Source organism: Nothobranchius furzeri, chromosome 14, assembly GCF_043380555.1.
Source record: "Nothobranchius furzeri strain GRZ-AD chromosome 14, NfurGRZ-RIMD1, whole genome shotgun sequence".
Taxonomy (NCBI): Eukaryota; Metazoa; Chordata; class Actinopteri; order Cyprinodontiformes; family Nothobranchiidae; genus Nothobranchius; species Nothobranchius furzeri.
This window is the reverse complement of record NC_091754.1, coordinates 15,489,721-15,510,312: the sequence shown is the minus strand read 5'-3', so window position 1 is coordinate 15,510,312 and position 20,592 is coordinate 15,489,721. Positions and strand designations below refer to the sequence as shown.

The following is a 20,592-nucleotide window of genomic DNA, read 5'->3' as shown; positions in this document are numbered from 1 at the left end:
TGTGGCGAGTTGAGAAGCAGCACCCGATGAGCCGGCTTCTGCCGCTGGTGCCTTAGCACTATTGCTCGGTTTAGAAATCAGAAACCTGCGCATGTTGACTCGGTTCACTTCAAAAACAAATTAAAGAAGAGAACGAGGCAAACCAAAACCTTAAAAAAGAGTAACCAAATAATTCCAGTGACCGACAGCAGAAGAAAACTTCAACCAGTGGCTCAGCTCATATAACAACGGTGTGTCTCTGTTCTGCTGCTGACTGTCTGAGAGCGTGTGAAGCCAGTGACACGACAGAGAACCAAGTGCAGTGGCTGGCCACACCCTCCATCTACCAATCAGCAGCTACTTTGAAAAGGGGGGGGGGGGGGGGGAGTACTCTCACCCTTTTTCATCAAATCTTTTGAAATTTGGGATTTCTACATGTCATCACATTTGGGGGGGCAGTCACTCTTTTTAGGGCGGCATTGTCCCTCCTTGCCCATGCCTACATCCGGGTCCACCTTGAGGTCCACGTGGCAGGGGTGAGGAGTGAGTACCATCTCACCCTTGCCACATGGACCTCAAGGGATAAACCATAAACCCTGCTCAATGGTCAACTTTCCTCACGGGGTCACCCATTAGGACAGTGGGAGGGTTAAACAAAGTATCCAGCTGCATAAAAACATCACTGAGTATCTGGCTTCGGAAACTCAGAGACAAAATGCTTGAAAATGATGCAAAAATACTACGCTGGCCAGCATATGACACAGAATTCACCCCTGCAAGGATCGATAGTAGGTTCAAATATTGGTGCAATTGGGGCATTGCCGCATATTGGAGAGTATCATCCGAAAAGGGTTTAGACACCTTTCAACAATTGACAGATAGTTACAACTTGGAGAGAGGGGTTTTTTTTAGATATCTTTGATTAAGACATCACTTCAATACAGATATTGTGTCCAAGGAGAGAAAGCCTTTAGTCCAAATCTTTATAGATGTGTGTAAAAGGAAACTGAGAAAAAAAAATAAACTAATCTCCATGAACTACTCATTTCTACAAGCAGAAAGGAAAATGTCTACCAAGTACATTGAACTTGGATGGAAGAAAGAAGCTGGAATAAATCTATCTGAAGAAGACTGGTCTAATATCTGTAAAAACCATAGCCACTACTTCAAGCTCCGACTCATGGAGAGAGTTCGCTTGGAAAAACATTGTGAGGTTTTTTATCACCCCTAACGTTAAAGCACTCCAAAGTAAAAATCCTGAAAGTGTTGGGAGGAAATGTTGATATACTTCAGTAGGCCTCTTCCACATTTTCTGGGAATGTCCTAAAATCTCCCCCTACTGGACAGAAGTGGTTCGAAGGACCAAGCAGATAACTGGATTACAGATTGGGGGGAGCGTCAGTGTCGTTTACTTTAGGTAACATACCTATCGGTCTGAGGAAACAGGACAGATATCTGCTACAGATATTACTGGTGGCCAGCAAAAAAGCTACAACACGTAAGTGGTTGAACTAGGATCCTCCAACTGTTTCGGACTGGACAGAAATAATACAGGAAATCTATCTTATGGAGCGACTAACCTTCTCACCGAGTCTGTCTTCGGAAAAATGTGAACTATACTGGAAGAAATGGAAATGTTTTCTCACTGTTTTCTGTTTAGCCTTATGGTATTTTTTTATGTTACCGCTGAGAATATGTATCTGAGTTGTACATAACACTGTGTACGTGGAACTTCTACATAGATGGCCTAATCTCCTTCCTTCCTTTTTATTTGGTCGGCCCTCATTTTGTTGCTTTGTGTTCAAATGTTAATGTTTATAAAAATGAAAAATGCTCAACAAACAGAAAGTTTAAAAAAAAAAGATGAAAATGACTTACTTTGGCTTAGCTGCAAGACGACTTCAGTGAAGTTTATGACAGCAGAGATGATGGGTTCTGCTATGCTGTCTGGTGGCAGGAAGCTCTGGATTACCTTCATCTCATCCAGAATTCTTAAAAAACAAAGCAGATCCAGGTCAAAAGGCCATCATGGACACAATTTGTTTTGTTCTAATAATCCAGAACTGTTCTGCATATCCATATTTGCCGACACATAAAAATAATTTACATTCAAACCATGGAGGAAAGTACTAAAATACCCTTCAATTTGTAACTGAAAGTAAATATTATAAACTATAACCGATTTTTACAAGTAAAATTATGCAGAAAACAAAATCGCCCCATTACTCACATTCGATTCCACTGGTCAGTCCCACTGTTTTTGGTGCTCTCAAAGTATGTCCTGATTATTTCGAGAAAGGGAAGAAGATATTCTACAACAGTTGGATTTAACTTTGCAAGTGTCTCAACTCTATCCAGAATGACCAGGGTGAGATTATGTGATGAAGCAAAGCTCAGGTTCTGGGTAAGGAGGCTGAGTGTATCTCGCACAGTGTCCCAAACTTCCTGCTGGACATAAGTCGGTGGGGAACTCCAGTATGGGCTCAGGATCTGCACTGCTCCTAACAATGTAGCTGCAATCTCTTCGCTCTGTAGGCTACCAGTTTGCTCTGCCACCATAATGGCTTCACTGATTGACTGGGTGACATTGGTTATCAGGTTCAAGTAGTTCAGTTGATGATCAGTGACAAATATATTTGTCGTCTTCATCAAGTTCTGGAGGTCTGTCACTGCCGCGGACAAAGGCATAGAGGAGTTTCCCAGTTGCAACAAACTTGTTAGGAGCATCGGGATGTCTGGCTGCTCCATCCACTTTTCTATGAGTTGGAGGTAGGAATTCATTTGGAGCTCAATGGAATGCAAAGCACTGGTATTGACCAGCTGGTTGAAAAATTCATTCCCACTCTGAATGTTTATCATCTCATTGATGTAGTCCAATAGATACTGTGTCATATCAATTGCTGTCTGTCCAATTATCTTCATGCCTGCACCATCTACTGGGTACTGAAGGGTGTTCGTGAGGAACTCAACTTTGTTACTGACAAACACAGAAAACTCTGTCTGAGCCAGCTGAGATGCCACTTGCATTTGTGTGATGTAGAAAAAGGGTTGGAGGAGCTCTGAGACTGAACTGATGCTGGTGGTGTTCTCCAGCTTTTTCAAATACCATTGCAGGAGCTCCAGAAACACCTTCTGTGCTTGGACTGGATCATTGCTGAAGGTGGAATTAAAAATGTAAAATGGCTCTAAGTTGGTAACCAGCCCTACCAGACCTTCCACCACTGTGATTTCATTCATAATGTCCGGAGTGCTCAGATTGTTCTGCTGGAGGCCCATTTTGATGCTGGCCAAGATGGTTTGCAAGGTTTGTGCAACAACCAAGTTAGGGCTGGAAACGGAGTTCACCTGGATGATGTCGCTGGTGGTTTCATTAATGATTACTGGGAGGAGAGAGAGTATAGCTGTGTCATTGTGAAATGCAGGAAGTTGTGCCAGGAAAGAGCTGATCTTGTTGATCATTCCCACAGCACAGTAACCCAATTCAGTCAGGGTGTTTTGAGGTTTGAAACACTGCTTAGCATCAATGACTTCCATCACTTTTGCCAGAAGTGCATTCGTGTTGGCAGCAAGCAAAGGAATTTTATTCAGATCATAAAGGCTTAAATTTGCTTCCATCAGAGCATTCTGGACAATGGACCGTGAAATGTCTGTGCCGTTTGTGACCAGTCTAAGGAAATAAAGGGCCCGTTTGAATGTTTCTACATTGGCGGCATTGTTTGGTGACAAGGTGAGTGAGAAGATGGTGGTTGCAAGTGCCTCATATTTCTGACTCCAGGCAGCAGGATTAAATGAATTAAATTTAACAATAATATCACTGCTCAACGCACGCATTAATTCTTCTATTTGAGACAATCTTTCAGGGATCTCAAATATTCCTTGCAAACAGTTCTGTCCTGTTTCTTGAGAACAAATGGCCAGCTGAGTTTGAATAACTTTTAAATCCTGAAGAAAGACCGATGCATTTTGCTGTAAGGCAGGTGGAAGGATTGCTAAAAACTTCTGAATGACAGCATCCTGGGCAGCATCTGGTCCAGCCTGAGCAAGACTCTGAAGGTTCTCAGAGGTGAAGAAGCTGAGAAAATCCACAAAAGCCTTTTGGACATCTGTGACTTGAGTTTCATTCAGCTGTCCATTTGCTAACAGGAAATGTTCCAATTCCTGAAGTCTAAAATTAGACAATATAAACATCTGAAGCTGGTGCAAGTAGCCAAGAACAATGGTAGTTGGGTCACTATTTGGAGAATCCATCAGTGTCTTCAGAAGCTCTATGGCACTAAGGGTGGCTTCTGCAATGCCAGCTGAGTTCTGGTTGGTGAAAGGCTGAATGGCCTGTTTAAGTTGAGCCAGATAATCAGGGCTGAGGTAGTTTGAAAAGGATAGCAGACTGTTTGCCATAACGTTGGAGAGAGAAAGTGTCAGGTTGCCCTTGAAAGAGAGGAACTCAAAAATCAACCGCTCCAGTTCAAGCATTGTTGGGTCTGTCTCATTGAAAGTGAAGATGTTCTGGTTGATTCTGCCTAACTTTGAGACCACACCAAGCAATGTGGAGATGTTAAAGGGACCCTCACTGATGAACAGAGGCAGGAGTGGTTTCAGTCCCATGGAATCTAATAAAGTGCTGATGAGTGGACCCATCACAGCAGGGTCGGTGATGTTCTGGTTGGGGAGCACAGTTATTGTCTGAACAAAGGTCTCCAGGTTATGCATTTGATTGATAAGATAGGCAGAGATGGCATCTTCTCCTTTGATTTTCTCCTTTAAATATGAAGCAGTCAGGTTTTGGTAGACCGCCCCATACACATGTTGTAACAAATGCATGGTTCCTTTGAGACAACTACAGAGAAAACAGAAGAGTGGGATGGAATAGGTCAGTTTTATAAAACAACAATGGTTGTCTAGCAGAACTAATAGGAATGCAAATAGTTGGGAATAATACTCTTTTTTTCCTAATCTGTATCAAAATCAATAATTGTACTTATGTATACTAAAGCTTTACAGGCATCATGCTTTAATGCATAATAAAAAGCCACCAAAAAATAAATAAAAATAGGAACCTAAGCTCATAAAGTCATTGCATCTTTGCCTATTTAAACATATTGTAACAAATCTACAAACAAACTAGGTTTTCAATGGAAACAGGACCACAGAACATTCATTCATCCCTTCCAGTATCTTCCCTAAGACGCTTCCGCCAGAACCGGACACCTGCATTGCCAGAGAAAACAAAAATGCGCTGAACACCAGTCGCTAGGTCCAAACGTCTTTTGTGGTGTTTTTATTTTTGGGACTCTGGTAGTTGAAGTTGTAGCAGCCGGCTGTTTCTCCTTCTCTGGTAGTATTGAGCCACGAGTGCTGCCACCGGTGGTGTTTTGTTGCAAAATGCACAAGTGTGTAATCAATGGAGGACACAGGGAAGTGTGGCAGTTCGGCGAGATAGACAGTCGCATGGTCCAATAATTGCTTTGTGTGTTTTTGATAGAGGTTTCCAGACAAATGCAGTAAAACCACTTCAGTATTTTTTTTTCATTTTCACAATGTATTTATATTTATGTTAAAACGTTGATAAGATGAAAGAAAAACAAGTTTTAAGCTAATTTGTTTTCCAAATTTGCCATTGCAGCTTTGATGGACACCAATAGGGGTTTTCTATCAGTGCCTTCTCAGCGCAACTCAAATAAATAAAGATTCGACTGGATGGTCTCTCTATCAGTGGTTGCCACCGACTGTTATGTACCTGCTTCAGTGTGGTTTCGAGTGTACCAAACAAAACCAAAAATGTAATGTCTGCTGCTGTCAGTCATTGATTGGCTTGGAGGTAGAGTCACTGGCTACTCTAGAGTTTTCCCCTGCAGCCTTTTCCAGGTTCAACGTTTGAAAAAAGCCACGAATGAGCAGAATGTTCAAAGTCAACGCTATATCTGCTATTGTTGTGTTTTTGTGAGACAAACAGTTTACCTCGCACTACTCTTGTATTGGGTACAGAACACCTCTCGCTCGCTGGAACCCTATGGGTACCCTACCCCCGCACACGCACATTGACCAGCACACCCACTCGAGCAGTTTAATCTAAAAACTACCCACACCATGTAGAGCAGAGACAAGTTGAGCCAAGTTCAGTAACTGACAGATGACAATGATTTTCATCACTTACTCCAACAGGGCATTTGGGCTTGGTGTTGTCAGAACATTGGTCACAGCCGAAGCAAACTGGGACCAGTTTAAGTCAGCGTCACAGTGCGGGGTAAAGTAGTTGATGTCCACATAACCTAAGAAAAAAGAAGAAACATCAATTCATATTGACAGGTTAACGGGTTTCCTTTAAACGCACAGCTTCTCTTCAGGGGCAGGACACTTTTGTTTGATTTAATAAGTAAGAAATGGATATTAGTGTTTTGAAAGAAAAAAAAATTACAGTTTGGTGTCTGTGTTGTAACACCGGTCCTGTAGTTCAAAATCCAGTTAGCGATGTTGAAGTAATCTTTCATCATGGACCACTGCTGACTCTCCTGAAGTTGTTCTCCAAACGTTTCAGTCGACATCAGGACACTAAAATCATACAAGAAACATGAAATTTACTGAAACTGCTAAATTAAGATAATTCGTTTAACAAGAAGGACTTGCATATTTTATCCTAAACAAAAGGGTGGAAAAGCAATCCAGTAATCGTCTCTGTTTTTTAACACAAAGTAATACTGGGAAAAGAAATCATGCAGCAGAGTTAACACGTTGTCAGAACCTTTGTAGAAGCGTTCCAGTCAGATCAACACTTGTGCCAGGAATCCAGTCCATCCTGAATGCTCCACCCAGTTCCATTGCCAGTATGTTCATCAACTCCTCAAATCCACTGCTGGCATTGTAAAGCTTGTGCCACTCAGAGAGGATCATAGGAAGTGTTGCATTGAGTTCTGCTTGACCTGAGACAACTGCCTTCAGTTCTTTAAACTGAAGGTAAAATATAAAATTAGATGACAACCAAGTCCTGGTTGAAACATGAGCCTAAACGCGTATCAAAACAAGCAGAACAAATGGCATTTAAGGTAACAAAAGCAGGATTGTCAGAAAATACTGTAAACAAAAGAAAAAGGTGAGGACTGATACTAGCATTTATGCGTTCCTTGTATTCAGAACTTGTTTCACTTGTAAAGTCTTTTACCTGTTCAACCACGGGCAACCAGTACTCTAGCAATGCTTGTTTTAGAGAGGTGAGGTCCTGGCAAAACATTGATCTCCAAACTTCTATCTTTAAGGTGTGGGTAGGCAGAAACCACTCGATGGGCTCAACAAGTTGTTCACATGAGTTATTCTTGGAATCCAGAGTCTAAGAAAATAGAAAAACAAGCTTTAAACACTTTAAAAGCTGTTGCCAAGTTTTTTTTTTAAAGAATATAGTTAAAAAAAGTTAAAACAAAACCTGCTTCAGATTTTACTTATTATTTAAAAATCTAACACTACCTGACTACCTGCTTAGGAGTCATTTAAAACTCTATTGGCGTACCTTCATTATTATTTCTGTCACACTGTTCAGGACATGGCTGATCCAAGCGCTCGCCTCAGACTGGTTGGTCAGCAGCAAATACAAAGTCTGCCTGATATTTTTTCCATCTCCCAGGACGTTATTTAGGATTTCTGTAAATGTAAACATGGATGAAGGCCGGTCAATTAAATATACATTCAATGGTTTAACAGTTTTTTTTTTTATAAAAATGTACATGACAAAAAATGTTTAGGTCATACCATGTGGGAAACTCTGCCTGCCTAAAGTGAAACCAGTGGAGAACTGACAAAAATTGCAGTTCCCGTCTCATCCACTAGGGGCTGGCCCCAGAAAGGAGCAAGTTTTCATTGACTCCCATATTAAAAATGCCAACTTCACAGCGGAAATAAACATGTTTACAGCTTTGTTCAAAAAACATTTTATATTTAATGGGTCAAGTTTTCCATCATGACAACTCTGAGAGTGGTGAATTTTTTTGTAACGTGTCTGTTTACATTTATAATTAGGGTGTATCCATTTGATTTGCAGGTAGCAGATGAGCCGTCAGCACTAGCGGCTTGTCCCCCTGCTGAAGGCCTCAGACTCGGGCTCACGTTAAAAGCGTTACAGCCTAGAAGGGAGAGGGTTGCAGAGTCGCTCAACCAAGGTTTTCTGGCTAAAAGCACCAGCAAACCTCTGTTAGCTTCGAGAAGCTCAATTGGTTCATTACATCGGCTCAGAGTTTTAGCTCAGCTCCATTTTTTTTTGGGGAGTGACAAGATGCGTAAGATGCCGGTGGTAGGAACCGCTCACTGGGCTCCAATTCAGCTCTTCAGAAGCCTATGAGCGACGTGGCGGAGGGTCTGTTCTTAATATATACAGTCAATGGGTCATACCTTTGAGCCACAAGCCTCAACATTCAAAAATGTTTCAATTAATTTAATTATTCCCATGCAGTAATTTATGTAGGAATATATACGTGGGTGGGAATGGGGGCGCTGGAAAGTGAAGATTTTTACACTGTGAAAAAGTCCGGGCACACTCAGATGTAAAAATTTAAAGTGCCAGTACTGCTTACCGGTCTATACTGGCCTCTTAAAGCACTGTTCCTATGTAAAAGCATTTAGTTCCACACATTCTTTCTGTTCCCATTCCCCAGGGAAAGGGTGTACACTGGTTTCATTTACTCATTAGACATTATAGAATTTCTGACTTTTGTCAAGATTATTTACCTTTAAAGTACAGTATGTTGTAAAAGTGGTCAGTTTAGGTACAGCCTGATCTTTCACCATCTATTCAACATCTGGTCAGAAAGGAGACACAACATTGCATGTGTCCTTTTACATGAGTCTGCCTTCACACCAGCTGGGAATCCGACTCTGCTAGTCTGAAAGATAAACAATAACTTTCTTTCCCCAAGGTCCCATCTGGCTGCCTCTACAGAAGACTCCAACTCCAGCTCGAATCAGTTGCTAAATTCAAGATTGATTTGATAAATCAATATGAACTCCTACTATGACTTATAACCTAGATAATCATTGAATAAACATTTGTTTATTACTACTTATGATAATTATAGTATAATGACATGCTTCATTAATCTGTGCACACTGAATGGATGTATATTATATTATCTAATAGAACCTGCAATGTGTTCACCATGTTTTAACTACAAGGTCCTCACGCCTGCTCACACAATAACAAGTACGGTTAAGTTAGACTACAACACATAACTTGCCTTTTTAACCAGTCAGGACTTCAGATATCAAAGAAGGTGTGTTTCTGAGTTGTCTTGGTAACATCTCTCAAGCCTGTCAGCCTCTGATTGGCTGTGCAAGTCATAACATCAATTCTTTAAAACTAAATCCCTTTGAGTAATTTGCCAGTTCTAGAGAATCGCTCAAACCGGTCATCTGTAGCAAAAACCTCTTTAACCATCAAAGATTTTGACACGTCGTCAAAACCTTTTTGCACCTGCAAAGCTGATGAGAAAACAGTTCCTGCAGAAACAAAGACTCTTTCTTCAAAGAACTTGACTCTTTCTTGAAGTAACACGAAGTGTGGTTGATTACTGAAAAACCAAAGAACCTAGATCTTCTGATTTTAATCCTAGAATCTTCTGATTAATTACAATAAAGACCTTGCAGGTTAACATTTCATATTTATATAGAATATTACATCTTCATGGTCATAACAGATAAAATAATCAATTTGCCTCCGCTACATTTTTCTCACTTCTGTCCTTTAAAGCAAGAACTAACACTATTTCTGTGTTTACACAGCCCTACGAACAGAGCAGAACTCAAAATAAAAGCTAAAAGTTAGGTCAAGTTATTGTTTCTACACTAGAGGCCTGCTCGTGTTGGTAAGCTTACCTTCCAAAGTAGATAAAGTCGTCGTTGCTACATCCACAGTCTGGTAGACGGTACTGACAGCTCTCTCAACAATCATTCCAAACTCAGGATCGATTGTCGAAATCTCCAACAGCACTTCGCCGATACCCAAGAACCTGCAAAAAGGGACAAATATTGGATTTAAGTAGAAATTGTTGTGTTGCTTTTTCTCCAAAAGACAAGGAAAACCTTCAGAAAGAAAGATTGAAAATATGTTTTAAACAAATATAACAAGTAAAGAAAATCTGACACTTACAGCTCCTCCTCTGAGTTCTGTGGTTGTACATCTACGCTACGCTGGGATCTTGTGACGCTAGCGACACCCTGTTCTCCTGACAGCACCAGTTCTTTTACAAAGGCCACATCTGCTGCTGCTACATATTTACTCCATTCCAGGAGAACCTGGAATTAAGACAAAAGAGTGGACATCACAAGAGTTCATTTTACACCTGGAGTCATGACTCGGCTCATTGAAAAGTTGTTTTTCCAACAAGGATCATGTGGTCCAAAACGTTGAAGTGTCTTTGAGACTTATTATTGTTTGTGTGCGGAATGATGATGTTTGAGCCTTGCTGATAACTTTCTGTAACCTTTGGTGACCCTGATACTCAGACATTTTATTTAGTTAAACCATCTCATTGTTTCAATACGATAGAAAGCATATTTAAAATTTCATCCGAATGATAAAATAAAATTCATATGTAAAATTAATCAAATGAATATCCAATTTACTTTTAGTACTTTAATATTTCCTGATAGATATGCTGGTGAAGGCTCATAACCCTGAGGCACACAGGAGGCGGATGCGCCGCACCGCGCCGTCATTTTAAATAGAATCCATTATAGTTAATGAGAGTGGGCACACAGGGAGCGCCGCATCCCAAAAGCGTGATGCCTAGGCGCTGAAGATAGGCACCAGTTCTATCTCAGGTGCTGTGACTGTTTACAACATTGTTGAGTACTTTACAACAGATATTACGACGCGGAAGTCATCCAGGTCATGGTAATCCAAAAGGGTTCAAATGAAGGCAACTGGACTTCTTTGGTTTCTTCTACCACCTACTTCAAACACAACAACAAGTTTTACTGGTGCCATAGGCTCTCCAGTATCACCAATCGTCGCCAACATTTACATGGAGGAAGTGGAAACCAGAGCACTGAACTCCTACAATGGAAAAACACCAAGCCACTGGTTCAGGTATGTGGACGACACATGGGTCAAAATTCTCATGAAGGAAGTAGAAGACTTTACCAAGCACATTAATGCCGTGGACATGTACAACAAGTTCACCAGATCCCCACAACAACCAACTGACCTTCTTGGACTGTGCTGTGCAAGTCTCAGCATTGAAGTCTACAGGAAATCAACTCACAGAGACTAGTATTTGCATTTCGACTCACATCACCCATTGGAGCACAAAATGTCAGCCATCAGGACTTTACACCATTGGGCTGAGAACATTCCCACAAAGACTGAAGGAAAGCAAAAGGAAGAGAAACACATCAAGAAAGCTCTCCAAAATTGCAGATACCCTAACTTGGCCTTAGTGAAATCAACAAAGTAGCCTGGAAAAGCACCCAAAGTAGCAACCAGCAAAGAAAAGGACAATAGCCCCAATGGCACCATCATCCCATACGTGGCAGGAGTCATAAAAAACGGAAATGTTCCGGACTCTGTCTGTAAGACCTTTGTGTCTGATTATAAACATCTGGATAACGTTTTCCGTCATTAAACCAGACGACGCCCCTAGTAACAGGTCCGGACTTGTTACGGACAAGGTGGCTGCTTCAGACTGGTGAGGTCGAGTTCCGGACAGGGAGGAGGGGGAGGAGGAGGGGACCGGGGGACGCTGTGCGCACCTAGATAGCTCGCTCCTGTAGCATGCGGCGAACCATGGCAGCTCGCCTCCTATGGTACCGTCTAGGCGCGCGACGGGGCGCTTCACACCGCTTCAGTGAATCCTTTAACCATTGAGCGCCATCATCCAGGTCTCTTATGTATCTTCATGTGCGCAGAATTATGCTCAACAAAAGTCCGAGCAGGTGCCACTTTTGTCATACGTTTATTTTTAAAACATGTTTAGACTGTTCAGAATACAAATCCAGGCTCTGTCACGTTTGATTGTTGAAATTAAACTTTGTAGGTGGGGAAGGTCGGAAAAGGATCCGATCAATTTGTTTTGCCCTCATTTATAGTGACGGAGATAACAGCGCAGTGCGCCTGGCTCTGGTGTTAAGTTAAATTATATCTCTTTGCAACAATTTTCACAAGAAAACAGAACAGTTAAAAGCAGGGCTTGTGTTGATCGCATAGTTCCCGTATTTGACCGTTTATTTTGACGGAGAAAGAATAGAAAGAATTACCCCGACGCATGCAGACGAACTGACATTTTATTCGTTTCGCACATCGCAGATATTGCTAAATCACTCAAGAAAAGATTCCCATCTGAACATCTGAGCTGGACACTGGTCAGCGCAGCTCACTGTCAGCGCGTGCGTACGGTGCACAGTGAGCTGAAGATGTGGAGAGGGGCTTTGAGCGCGTCGCAGAACCAGAGCGCATGCAGGAAGATTCCTCCGACTGAAGCGAGTCTTGTCACTTAGAAAATGTTCCCTGATTATGAAACTTTGGCTGAATAGTGCTTGTTCCTGTCTCCAATGTGGCGACGCATCTATGAGCCCGTCTGAGGAGAGTCCCAGAATCTCACATCCTCGTCAGCTCAGAAAGCGCCTATGATTACTCACAAGCGTGACCCGTCAACCCGGTCTCACAGTAAGACCGGGTTGGAACTGTTCAGGTTTACGCAGACAATCTTTACATTTAGAATTGGCATACAGTAATGCAGTAAAATATAAAGCATTTTATTTAAATATCCATTCATTATTTTACAAGCACAGAGAGCCGCATCAGATGGATGGAAGAGCCGCATGCGGCTCCAGAGCCGCGGGTTGCCGACCCCCGCGCTAGGGAAACAATTACACAAGTGCATGGCACAACACAGGAGAGCTGCCTCTTCAGGTTAAGACTCTGCAGTCCACTTAAACCTGAAGGACAAGGGACACACCTTTGAAGATGACAAAGTACACATTCTGGACAAAGAAGATAGATGGTTTGAGAGAGGAGTGAAAGAAGCCGTCTATGTCAAATGGGAAAAACCTACTTTAAATAGGGGTTGGGCAAGGGCACCCCCAAGAGGTGGCCAGGGATGACCATGGCCACCCCTAGAAAATTGCTGGCCCTCCTCAGGAAAAGCCAGTGTTAATAAATCATATTAATGTTTAGTCAAACCATATATTGATTTGTTTATTCAAGACACAATTGTAAAACAAAACAAAAATAATACAATTAATGAGTAAAGAAATAATCAGATTTTTTTTAAATACACATGTTTCTGCTGCTCACCATTTTAAAAAAGTTTTTATCTCCATAGTTTTTTGTGAACACAGCAACACAGGTGAATTAACCTAAAAAAATTTATAAATTAATTTTGGAATAACATTTTAAATAACTTAAATATATTTTTCAGAAATGCTTGTGTCTGTAAAATTTAAGTTGAATGTTTTGGATACATACTTTTAAAAAAAAATAAAAACGAATAAAGGAGCAATGCAATACATCGCCACAGGCTAAACTCTCCCTGAGTTACCACAAGGACCAATTTGGTGTGCCACCCCAAAAATTTCTTTGTCCCCATCTGGCCACCCCATCGAAATTTTCTGGAGGTGTCCCTGGGGTGGGGGGGGGCTTAGATTTCACCTTTCCAGTACCTATAATGCAGTTTTGAATCTCATTCCTAAGCAGTTTCAGTCTAGCGCACACCTTCCTGCATCTAATCAACACAACGCCTCCCTCTCAATAGAGGCTAATGACTCATCGAGAGGTAGAGAGGAGGGAGAATCAGAGTACGGTAGTTTCTGCTCGTTAAATAACAACAGACAGCTACAACTTAAACAACAAACAACAAGTTTGCAAGACAGTGAAATTCGCATGTATCATTTTAAATCTCTTAAGTAAATAAACGGAACTACATTTTCACTAAACTTGCTAATTTACCCCTAAAAATACTGCATGACTCACTGATTCACTGCTGTGAAAAAAACAACATTTAACTTAAATACTATTCTAAAGTAGCCTAGTGAACTAGACCAAATTCTTGCTTTGCAAAGTTTGGTCTAGGCACGCTCCACTGGAACCTCAGCAGCTCCTACCAGGACTCTGGCTAGCCAATCACAGCTCTCTAGACGGGTTTCAAACACATAAAGAGCTGTGATTGTCCATAATGGTGGGCCAATCATTGTGCTCTATCTGCTTAGTGAACAAATCACAGAGCTTTATCCGCTTTGTGGGCCAATCAGGGCACTCTATATGCCTGGTGGGTGGGATGATGCAACAGAGTGAAACATGAGTATGTCACATTCATTGTCCAGTGGAATGCGGAGATCATTTGAAAGACAACGGTAGATCCCGCCCCACAACCGAGAGCCGTCAATGGAGCATGGCCAGACTAAATAATACATTTATTTAGTCTGGCTTGCCAGGCTAATTCTAAAGAGTTTGAACAAATTTGAGTCATTTGAAAATCAGCACACTAAAATTACCGATCAAGTTGTTGGAATCCAGTGGATTTGCTTGATGGAGTCAAAGCAAGTTTTTCCACATTCAATTCATCATTCCAGCTGTGAGATTTAAAGTTACTGTGCTGCCTCAGGGATGTTGCCTGAAAATTATTGATTGATGGGGAATTCTGATTTATATAAAAAAATACCTTCAAGATAGCTTCAGGATACCAGTCTGAAATGAAGTCTGAAGATGAACTCTTAGTGTGAAAATAATTAATACACTTTTGAAAGATTTATCAAAGAAAGGTTTAACAGGAGAAAGCCAAAGCCACTCGAATTGAAGCATATGCAAGTATCATGATACGTACACAGATGATGCACTAATAACACCGTATATTCCAGTGTTTCCCTTACATAGGCGTAGCCGCCACGGATGAAATCCCAGCGCTATGCCTACAAGATCCCGTTTTATAGATTTAAAATAATTTTTTTTTTTGCGCCGTTTCCCAAAGAAGCAGCGGGAACTACTCTGCTGTTGCTTGTGATCACAGCCAGCAGGCAGCAAGGAGGAGGAGGCAGGGCAGGGTGGTTACAGCTAGGGATGAGCCGGACACTTCTTTCAGATGAGTATCCGGTACGGATAAAGCATTTTTGATGAATACGAGCATGAAATGAGTAAAACTCGTAAATATCTGTAATCGTGCTGAAGAAAAATCCTCATTGGGTAACTGACTGCCTTCATGTTCTGTGATCGGCCAGTCACATAGAGCGCCCGCCCCTCCCTACACACAAAACTCTGCAGCAGTCCGGTCCCTTGGGAAGACCGTATCGAAGAGGCCAATGAGCAAAAGAGGAATCTCATTTCGGCCCACGCACACACACACACACATAGACAGTAACAGATCTCTCTGTGCTTGCTTCACATTTCTTCAGAACTCCCTAGGTTTTCTTCAGCTCGTCTCTTTTTCGGTTTAATATTTAAAGTTACTTTTTTTCGTAACGTACGTGGTGCATTTGACAAGACAGAGCTGAAAACGGCTCGTGCTGCGTCAGTCACTGCCTCCGCTCGGGTTTTTAAAAATTATTTTCTCTCTCACTCACTCACTCACTCACTCACTCACTCACTCACTCACACCTTAATCAACATTGTTTTGTTTAACTTTGTGTGGGAAAAATCCCAACAATTTTAGGAAAAAATCAATTTCATCAAATTAAAACAAAAAAAAGTTGTGTCTGGTTCTAGTATTTCATATTTCCTAGTTCCTACTGCATGAGTTCAGATGTATTAATCCATGCACTTAAATATTAATGTTCTGATTTTACTGAAAAACTTGTTCTGTAATAGTTCCTTTACTATTGTGATCAAAAATATTTAATCTCAACTCTGAGGCTGCTCTGTAAATAGTTTTCAAATAAACAATACACATAGCAACTTCTGATCAATCCAAATCAACTTCAGATTTAAAATAATGTAATGATGTAAACCACACCCACTAATTTCCAAATAATATATAATAAGGTGCATTCATCTGTGTATCTCCTTTGATCCGCATTAGTGATATTTTCAGCACCAGAACAGTGAAGCAACAGATTCCTGAGTTTGTTAGTAATTTTATTTATTAGGTGCATCTGACCTGTTCTATTTTTCTCTGAAATGAGATCAAATCAGTGCTTCTATGGGTTGTCTCCTCTCTGCACTAGAAAAATGTATTTTATTATAATGTTCACTGTAATGCATCTTGATCTTCTTAACAAATAAATTAAATCAAAGATATTGGTCAATAATGCCAAATATGTAAATTTGTATTTCTGTCATTTTTATACTGGCTTAAAATACTTCATTAAGTACTAAGCAGGGGTGTAGAACATTTTTAATAGGGCCAGCCCAGTAATGATCTTGGACCAAAATAAAAGGGGCAGAAAGTCAAATAAAGGGGGGCAGAAGGAGATGTTTTTCCAGACGCCAAGAAAAATTAAATGCCACCCCCCCCCCCCCTGCAAAGTGTGTCACTGACAGTTTAAGACAAAAATTATCCTTGTGCAAATATTGGTGTATTCACCTTTAATACTAGTTATTAAAATGCAGGAGTTGCTGGACTGGTGCAGTTCAGAGTGTAGTGCATCAGATAAAGCAATATTGACATAAAGGTGAGACGTGTCATAATCCCCCACCCCAAGACCCCCCCCCACCACCACCACAGCTGGAAAAATTCTTAGAGGAAACACTGTATTCCATTATGACTTAATTTACAAAATCAGAATATGATGCTAAAGATTTATTTCACTAATTCAACATTAAAAGTGAAACTAAAATACAAGATTAACTTATTACATGCAAGGTCAGATATTTAGAGCCTTTATTTGTTATAATTGAGATAATTATGACTTACAGGTTGTGAAAACTCCAAATTTAAAATCTTAGATAGTTACAATATTGTGAAAAGGTTCAGTAGTCTAGGCTCAAAGTGTCACACTTTAATCAGCTAATGATTCCAAAACACCTGCAAAGGGTTCCTGAGCCTTTAGATGGTCTCTCAGTCTAAGATTAATTAATGGAATTAATGGATTTTTTTCACCACATTCAAATTTTTCCCAGATTCACCTGTATATACACCATTGCACCAAGTCAACAGGTGATTTTAAAGACGAATGATAAAAGTGCCAGTATGACATGCACAGTGTTGTGGCAGTGCTAATTAGTCACCCTGTTCCCGAGGTGCAATAAGGAAAGGCACTTTGCTTGCTGCTATAGCTACCGGCTCGCTTACAGCCACAGCCACGCCATTTGGTGTCCTCAGCAGCATGGCATGGCATAAATACAAGAAACAGAGATAATGCATGATGGGAGTGTGTGTGTGTGTGTGTGTGTGTGTGTGGGGGGGGGGGGGGGTTCACTCAGACATTCCGTAATTGAGTCATTCCCCGTGTTCTGTTTCCATAAAAACAATCGCTGACATCACTCTACCTGCTTTGCCCCTTTTTCAGGACTGATCCAGCTCAGAAGCACGTCCACGGTGCCGGTACTGCACGCCATCGTTACCCACATTGGTTGGCTGATGCTGTCGCACAAGTAAGAATGCGCAATGTTTCTGTCCCACAAAAGAGCAATGGCCTGGAAAGGAAAAAAAAAAAAAAAGGTCATTTCATTTATCGTGTCACTTCATTTTGTTTCTGGAAAAGTTGCCAGAGATTTTCCTGATAGTGAATCTGCATCACAGTTCCTGGAATCTTGGAAAACTGGTTCTTCGATTCATCTTTGCACAACCAAAGCTTCTGAATCTGCTTTTACATTTCAAACTGATAAAGAAACATTCTCATAGTTGGAGGTCAAAATGATATCACATAAGCCACTGGGGTTTTCCTTTATTTAAATTTTCCTTCATTTGCTCTGCTCACAAAATTACGGTATTTAAGAATGGGTGTACAGGGAAAGCGTTCATGGCGTTCACAGCAGGGATAATCAATCATGGTCCTGGAGGTCTGCTATCCAGCGTGTTTTATTTGTTTCTCTGCTCCAACACATCTTATTGTAATAACTGGGGGATTAAAAGGCTTCTGCAGTGCTTGATGAGCTGCTGAACAGGTGATTCAGCCATTGAATAAGTTGAGTTGGAGCAGAAAAACAAACAAAACATGCTAAACAACAACTAAAACATAGCAGCCCCTCATTAACATGGTTAGCTATAACTGCCCATAGAAAGTTTTAGCACATACCTTATCCAGTGGTATATGTATGCCTTGTAAAATAAAGTTTGAAATTCCACCAATTGTGTCATTCTGCAGTGTGACAATGTCTCCCAGGGTCACGGTTACATCTAAACAGAAATAGATAACATTGTCAGAAATTTTCTCTGCTATATTTTTAAGACACTTTTCCTAAATAACATAATTTCATGTACTAATAAAGTAAATATACATGTTTTAAAAATGCACACAAGCTTCAAATTACAGTTTGTAGTTGATCTTAAACCAAATTGTTGATTGTTACCTTTTCCGGGCCAGTTTCGAATATACTGAACTACTTTGATACCTCCGACCAGCAGTGGGTTAATTGTGGAGAGTGACTCCGATGTTTGAGGGAAATCGGTCTTGATGAACTGTGCAAGACTAAATAAGGGAGTGAAAGGACAAAACTGTGATGAAACAACAAATAAATAAGAGCGTTTTTATTTATTTTTTTTGTTCTCTTTTTGACATACCTTTGCAAATTTTTGATGAGGGCTTCAGTGATGATCAGTGTTTGATCGACAGAAGAAGAAGAGAAGATGTCAGGAATTGCTAAAAGGTTCTCCCACACCGCAGTTTGGTTTTGGAGCTCATTTAAAAACACCACCGCCGTTCCAGCCACCCCCATCACCTCGTCTGGTTTCTCCAGCAACAGCTCCGTCAGTATCTGACAAAGGAAACCAGGAAACTTCAAATTTACCAACAGAACAAGTTTGTCCTAAAACCATCTGATTGGTTAACATATCCATGTGAATCTCAAACACACCATGTTCAGGGTTTGAAGTGAGACTTCAAGCAAAGAGCTGTTGGAGTTACAGAAACTGGTCAGAGCGTCGGTGACGGAGTTGGGTGCTTCTGTGTTTGTCCAGGGCAAGGTGACCGTGCAGATGGCTTTCCTCAAAACATTCACAGACTCCAGTAGTTGGGCCAAAGCCTCCTGCAATGAACACCATTTAAAGATGTGTTTATTTTCTACTAAGAATTTAAAAACTTGATTTTTATAAAATTCCATTTGAGCATCACCATCAGTACCCACCTGATCAGTCAGAGTAATGTTCAACGCACTCACAAAGGAGACACTGTTAGGGATCCCTTGGTTGGTTGAACCTTGAATTTATTAACACATTTCAGGGCAGATAATAAATGCAAATACTGTAATGGTAACATTTTCAATAAATACATAACTACCATTTTTTCCCATGAATGTTTAACTGTAATAAACAATAAAGACTTTGTAGTTATGTGGATGTGTGGAAACGGACACAACGTACCAACCAAGCTTTCCATCAACCGAACCAAGATGGCAGGATCATTGTTGGCGTCATTAGTGGGAGCAAAGTTGGAAAGGTCCAACCCTTGCAACACTGGAGAGGTATCAGGAGAGGCAGACCTGCAACAAAACAACGATAACTTCATAAAGATTTTTTACTAAATCTGGCAAAAACAACTCAGTTTTAGAAGTTTAGAGTTTTAGAATCAGAGTGAAGCTAAAATAAATCTAATATGTGCTAAATGTGAATATAAACACGTTTCCCGTTGTCTTTTAACATACTTCAGAATTCACTCCTCTTTTAAATAATAACTTGACAACTGTGGCACAGGAGTTAGGTGCTTGCCCCACAATCGGAAGGTTGCAGGTTCGAGCCCCGCTCAGTTTGTCGCTGTCTTTGTGTCCTTGGGCAAGACACTTAAGCCTCCTTGCCTGCTGGTGGGGGTCGGAGGGACCGGTGGCGCCAGTGCTCGGCAGCCTCGCCTCTGTCAGTGCGCCCCAGGGCAGCTGTGGCTACATCATAGCTCATCCACACCAGGGAGTGAATGTGTGTGCGAATGGGTGAATGACTGATTGTGTTGTAAAGTGCCTTGGGGGGTTCCAGGACTCTAAATGGCACTAAATCAAATACAGGACATTTACCATTTACCAATACTTAAATAATACTTCGTGAATGATGTTAAAAGCAGTTTCGTAAACTATCATTTTAAATTACTTGTTGAATTTCACAATTCTTTCGTTGTAATTCCATTTTATTACTCTTTTTCAGTTAAACTAACTGTTTCAGATATATAAAGACCTGTGGAAATTCGATTTGCTCAAAGCCAAAATTAAGATGTTACATTCAGCTCAAAAGAGATTTTATGATGGAGCCTTAGTTGTTTGTAATTGAAGTGGGGCGATACAAAGGGTTATCGGAGGAGCAACGTTGTGTGTTTTATGTGATTTGGATGTTCTGGTAGAAGAATTTCAGTTCCTGTTTTATTGTGTGGTACATTATAATCTACGATTGTCTATGTTGGAAAAGAGTTTTAAAAAATGGTGAAATTTTAAGTTGGTGTCATGTGCCGGGGTGAGTACTCCTCTCATTTTCCCAACTTTGAGTTGTGTGTTTCAGGAGAGGGAGGCTCCAGCTGCAGCTGATTTGCAATCAGCGGGTCTGGCTACAAAAGTAGGATGGAGAACACTCC

The 20,592-nt window shown here is 40.9% G+C and overlaps 1 protein-coding gene across 1 annotated transcript in view; it reads right to left on the bottom strand.

Moving 5' to 3' along the window:
- The window catches only part of abca12 (ATP-binding cassette, sub-family A (ABC1), member 12), a 95,212-nt gene that overhangs the window by 62,225 nt on the left and 12,395 nt on the right, over positions 1 to 20,592 (bottom strand). The window contains exons 5-20 of the mRNA XM_015966708.3: positions 19,404 to 19,522; positions 19,169 to 19,239; positions 18,899 to 19,069; positions 18,606 to 18,799; positions 18,395 to 18,513; positions 18,121 to 18,221; positions 17,372 to 17,518; positions 10,103 to 10,248; positions 9,829 to 9,962; positions 7,475 to 7,605; positions 7,133 to 7,297; positions 6,716 to 6,921; positions 6,392 to 6,525; positions 6,131 to 6,245; positions 2,210 to 4,813; positions 1,858 to 1,970 (exon numbers count right to left, since the gene is read on the bottom strand). Of these exons, the coding sequence (XP_015822194.1) occupies positions 1,858 to 1,970; positions 2,210 to 4,813; positions 6,131 to 6,245; positions 6,392 to 6,525; positions 6,716 to 6,921; positions 7,133 to 7,297; positions 7,475 to 7,605; positions 9,829 to 9,962; positions 10,103 to 10,248; positions 17,372 to 17,518; positions 18,121 to 18,221; positions 18,395 to 18,513; positions 18,606 to 18,799; positions 18,899 to 19,069; positions 19,169 to 19,239; positions 19,404 to 19,522 (4,670 nt within the window). The remainder of the gene's footprint in view (positions 1 to 1,857; positions 1,971 to 2,209; positions 4,814 to 6,130; positions 6,246 to 6,391; positions 6,526 to 6,715; positions 6,922 to 7,132; positions 7,298 to 7,474; positions 7,606 to 9,828; positions 9,963 to 10,102; positions 10,249 to 17,371; positions 17,519 to 18,120; positions 18,222 to 18,394; positions 18,514 to 18,605; positions 18,800 to 18,898; positions 19,070 to 19,168; positions 19,240 to 19,403; positions 19,523 to 20,592) is intronic.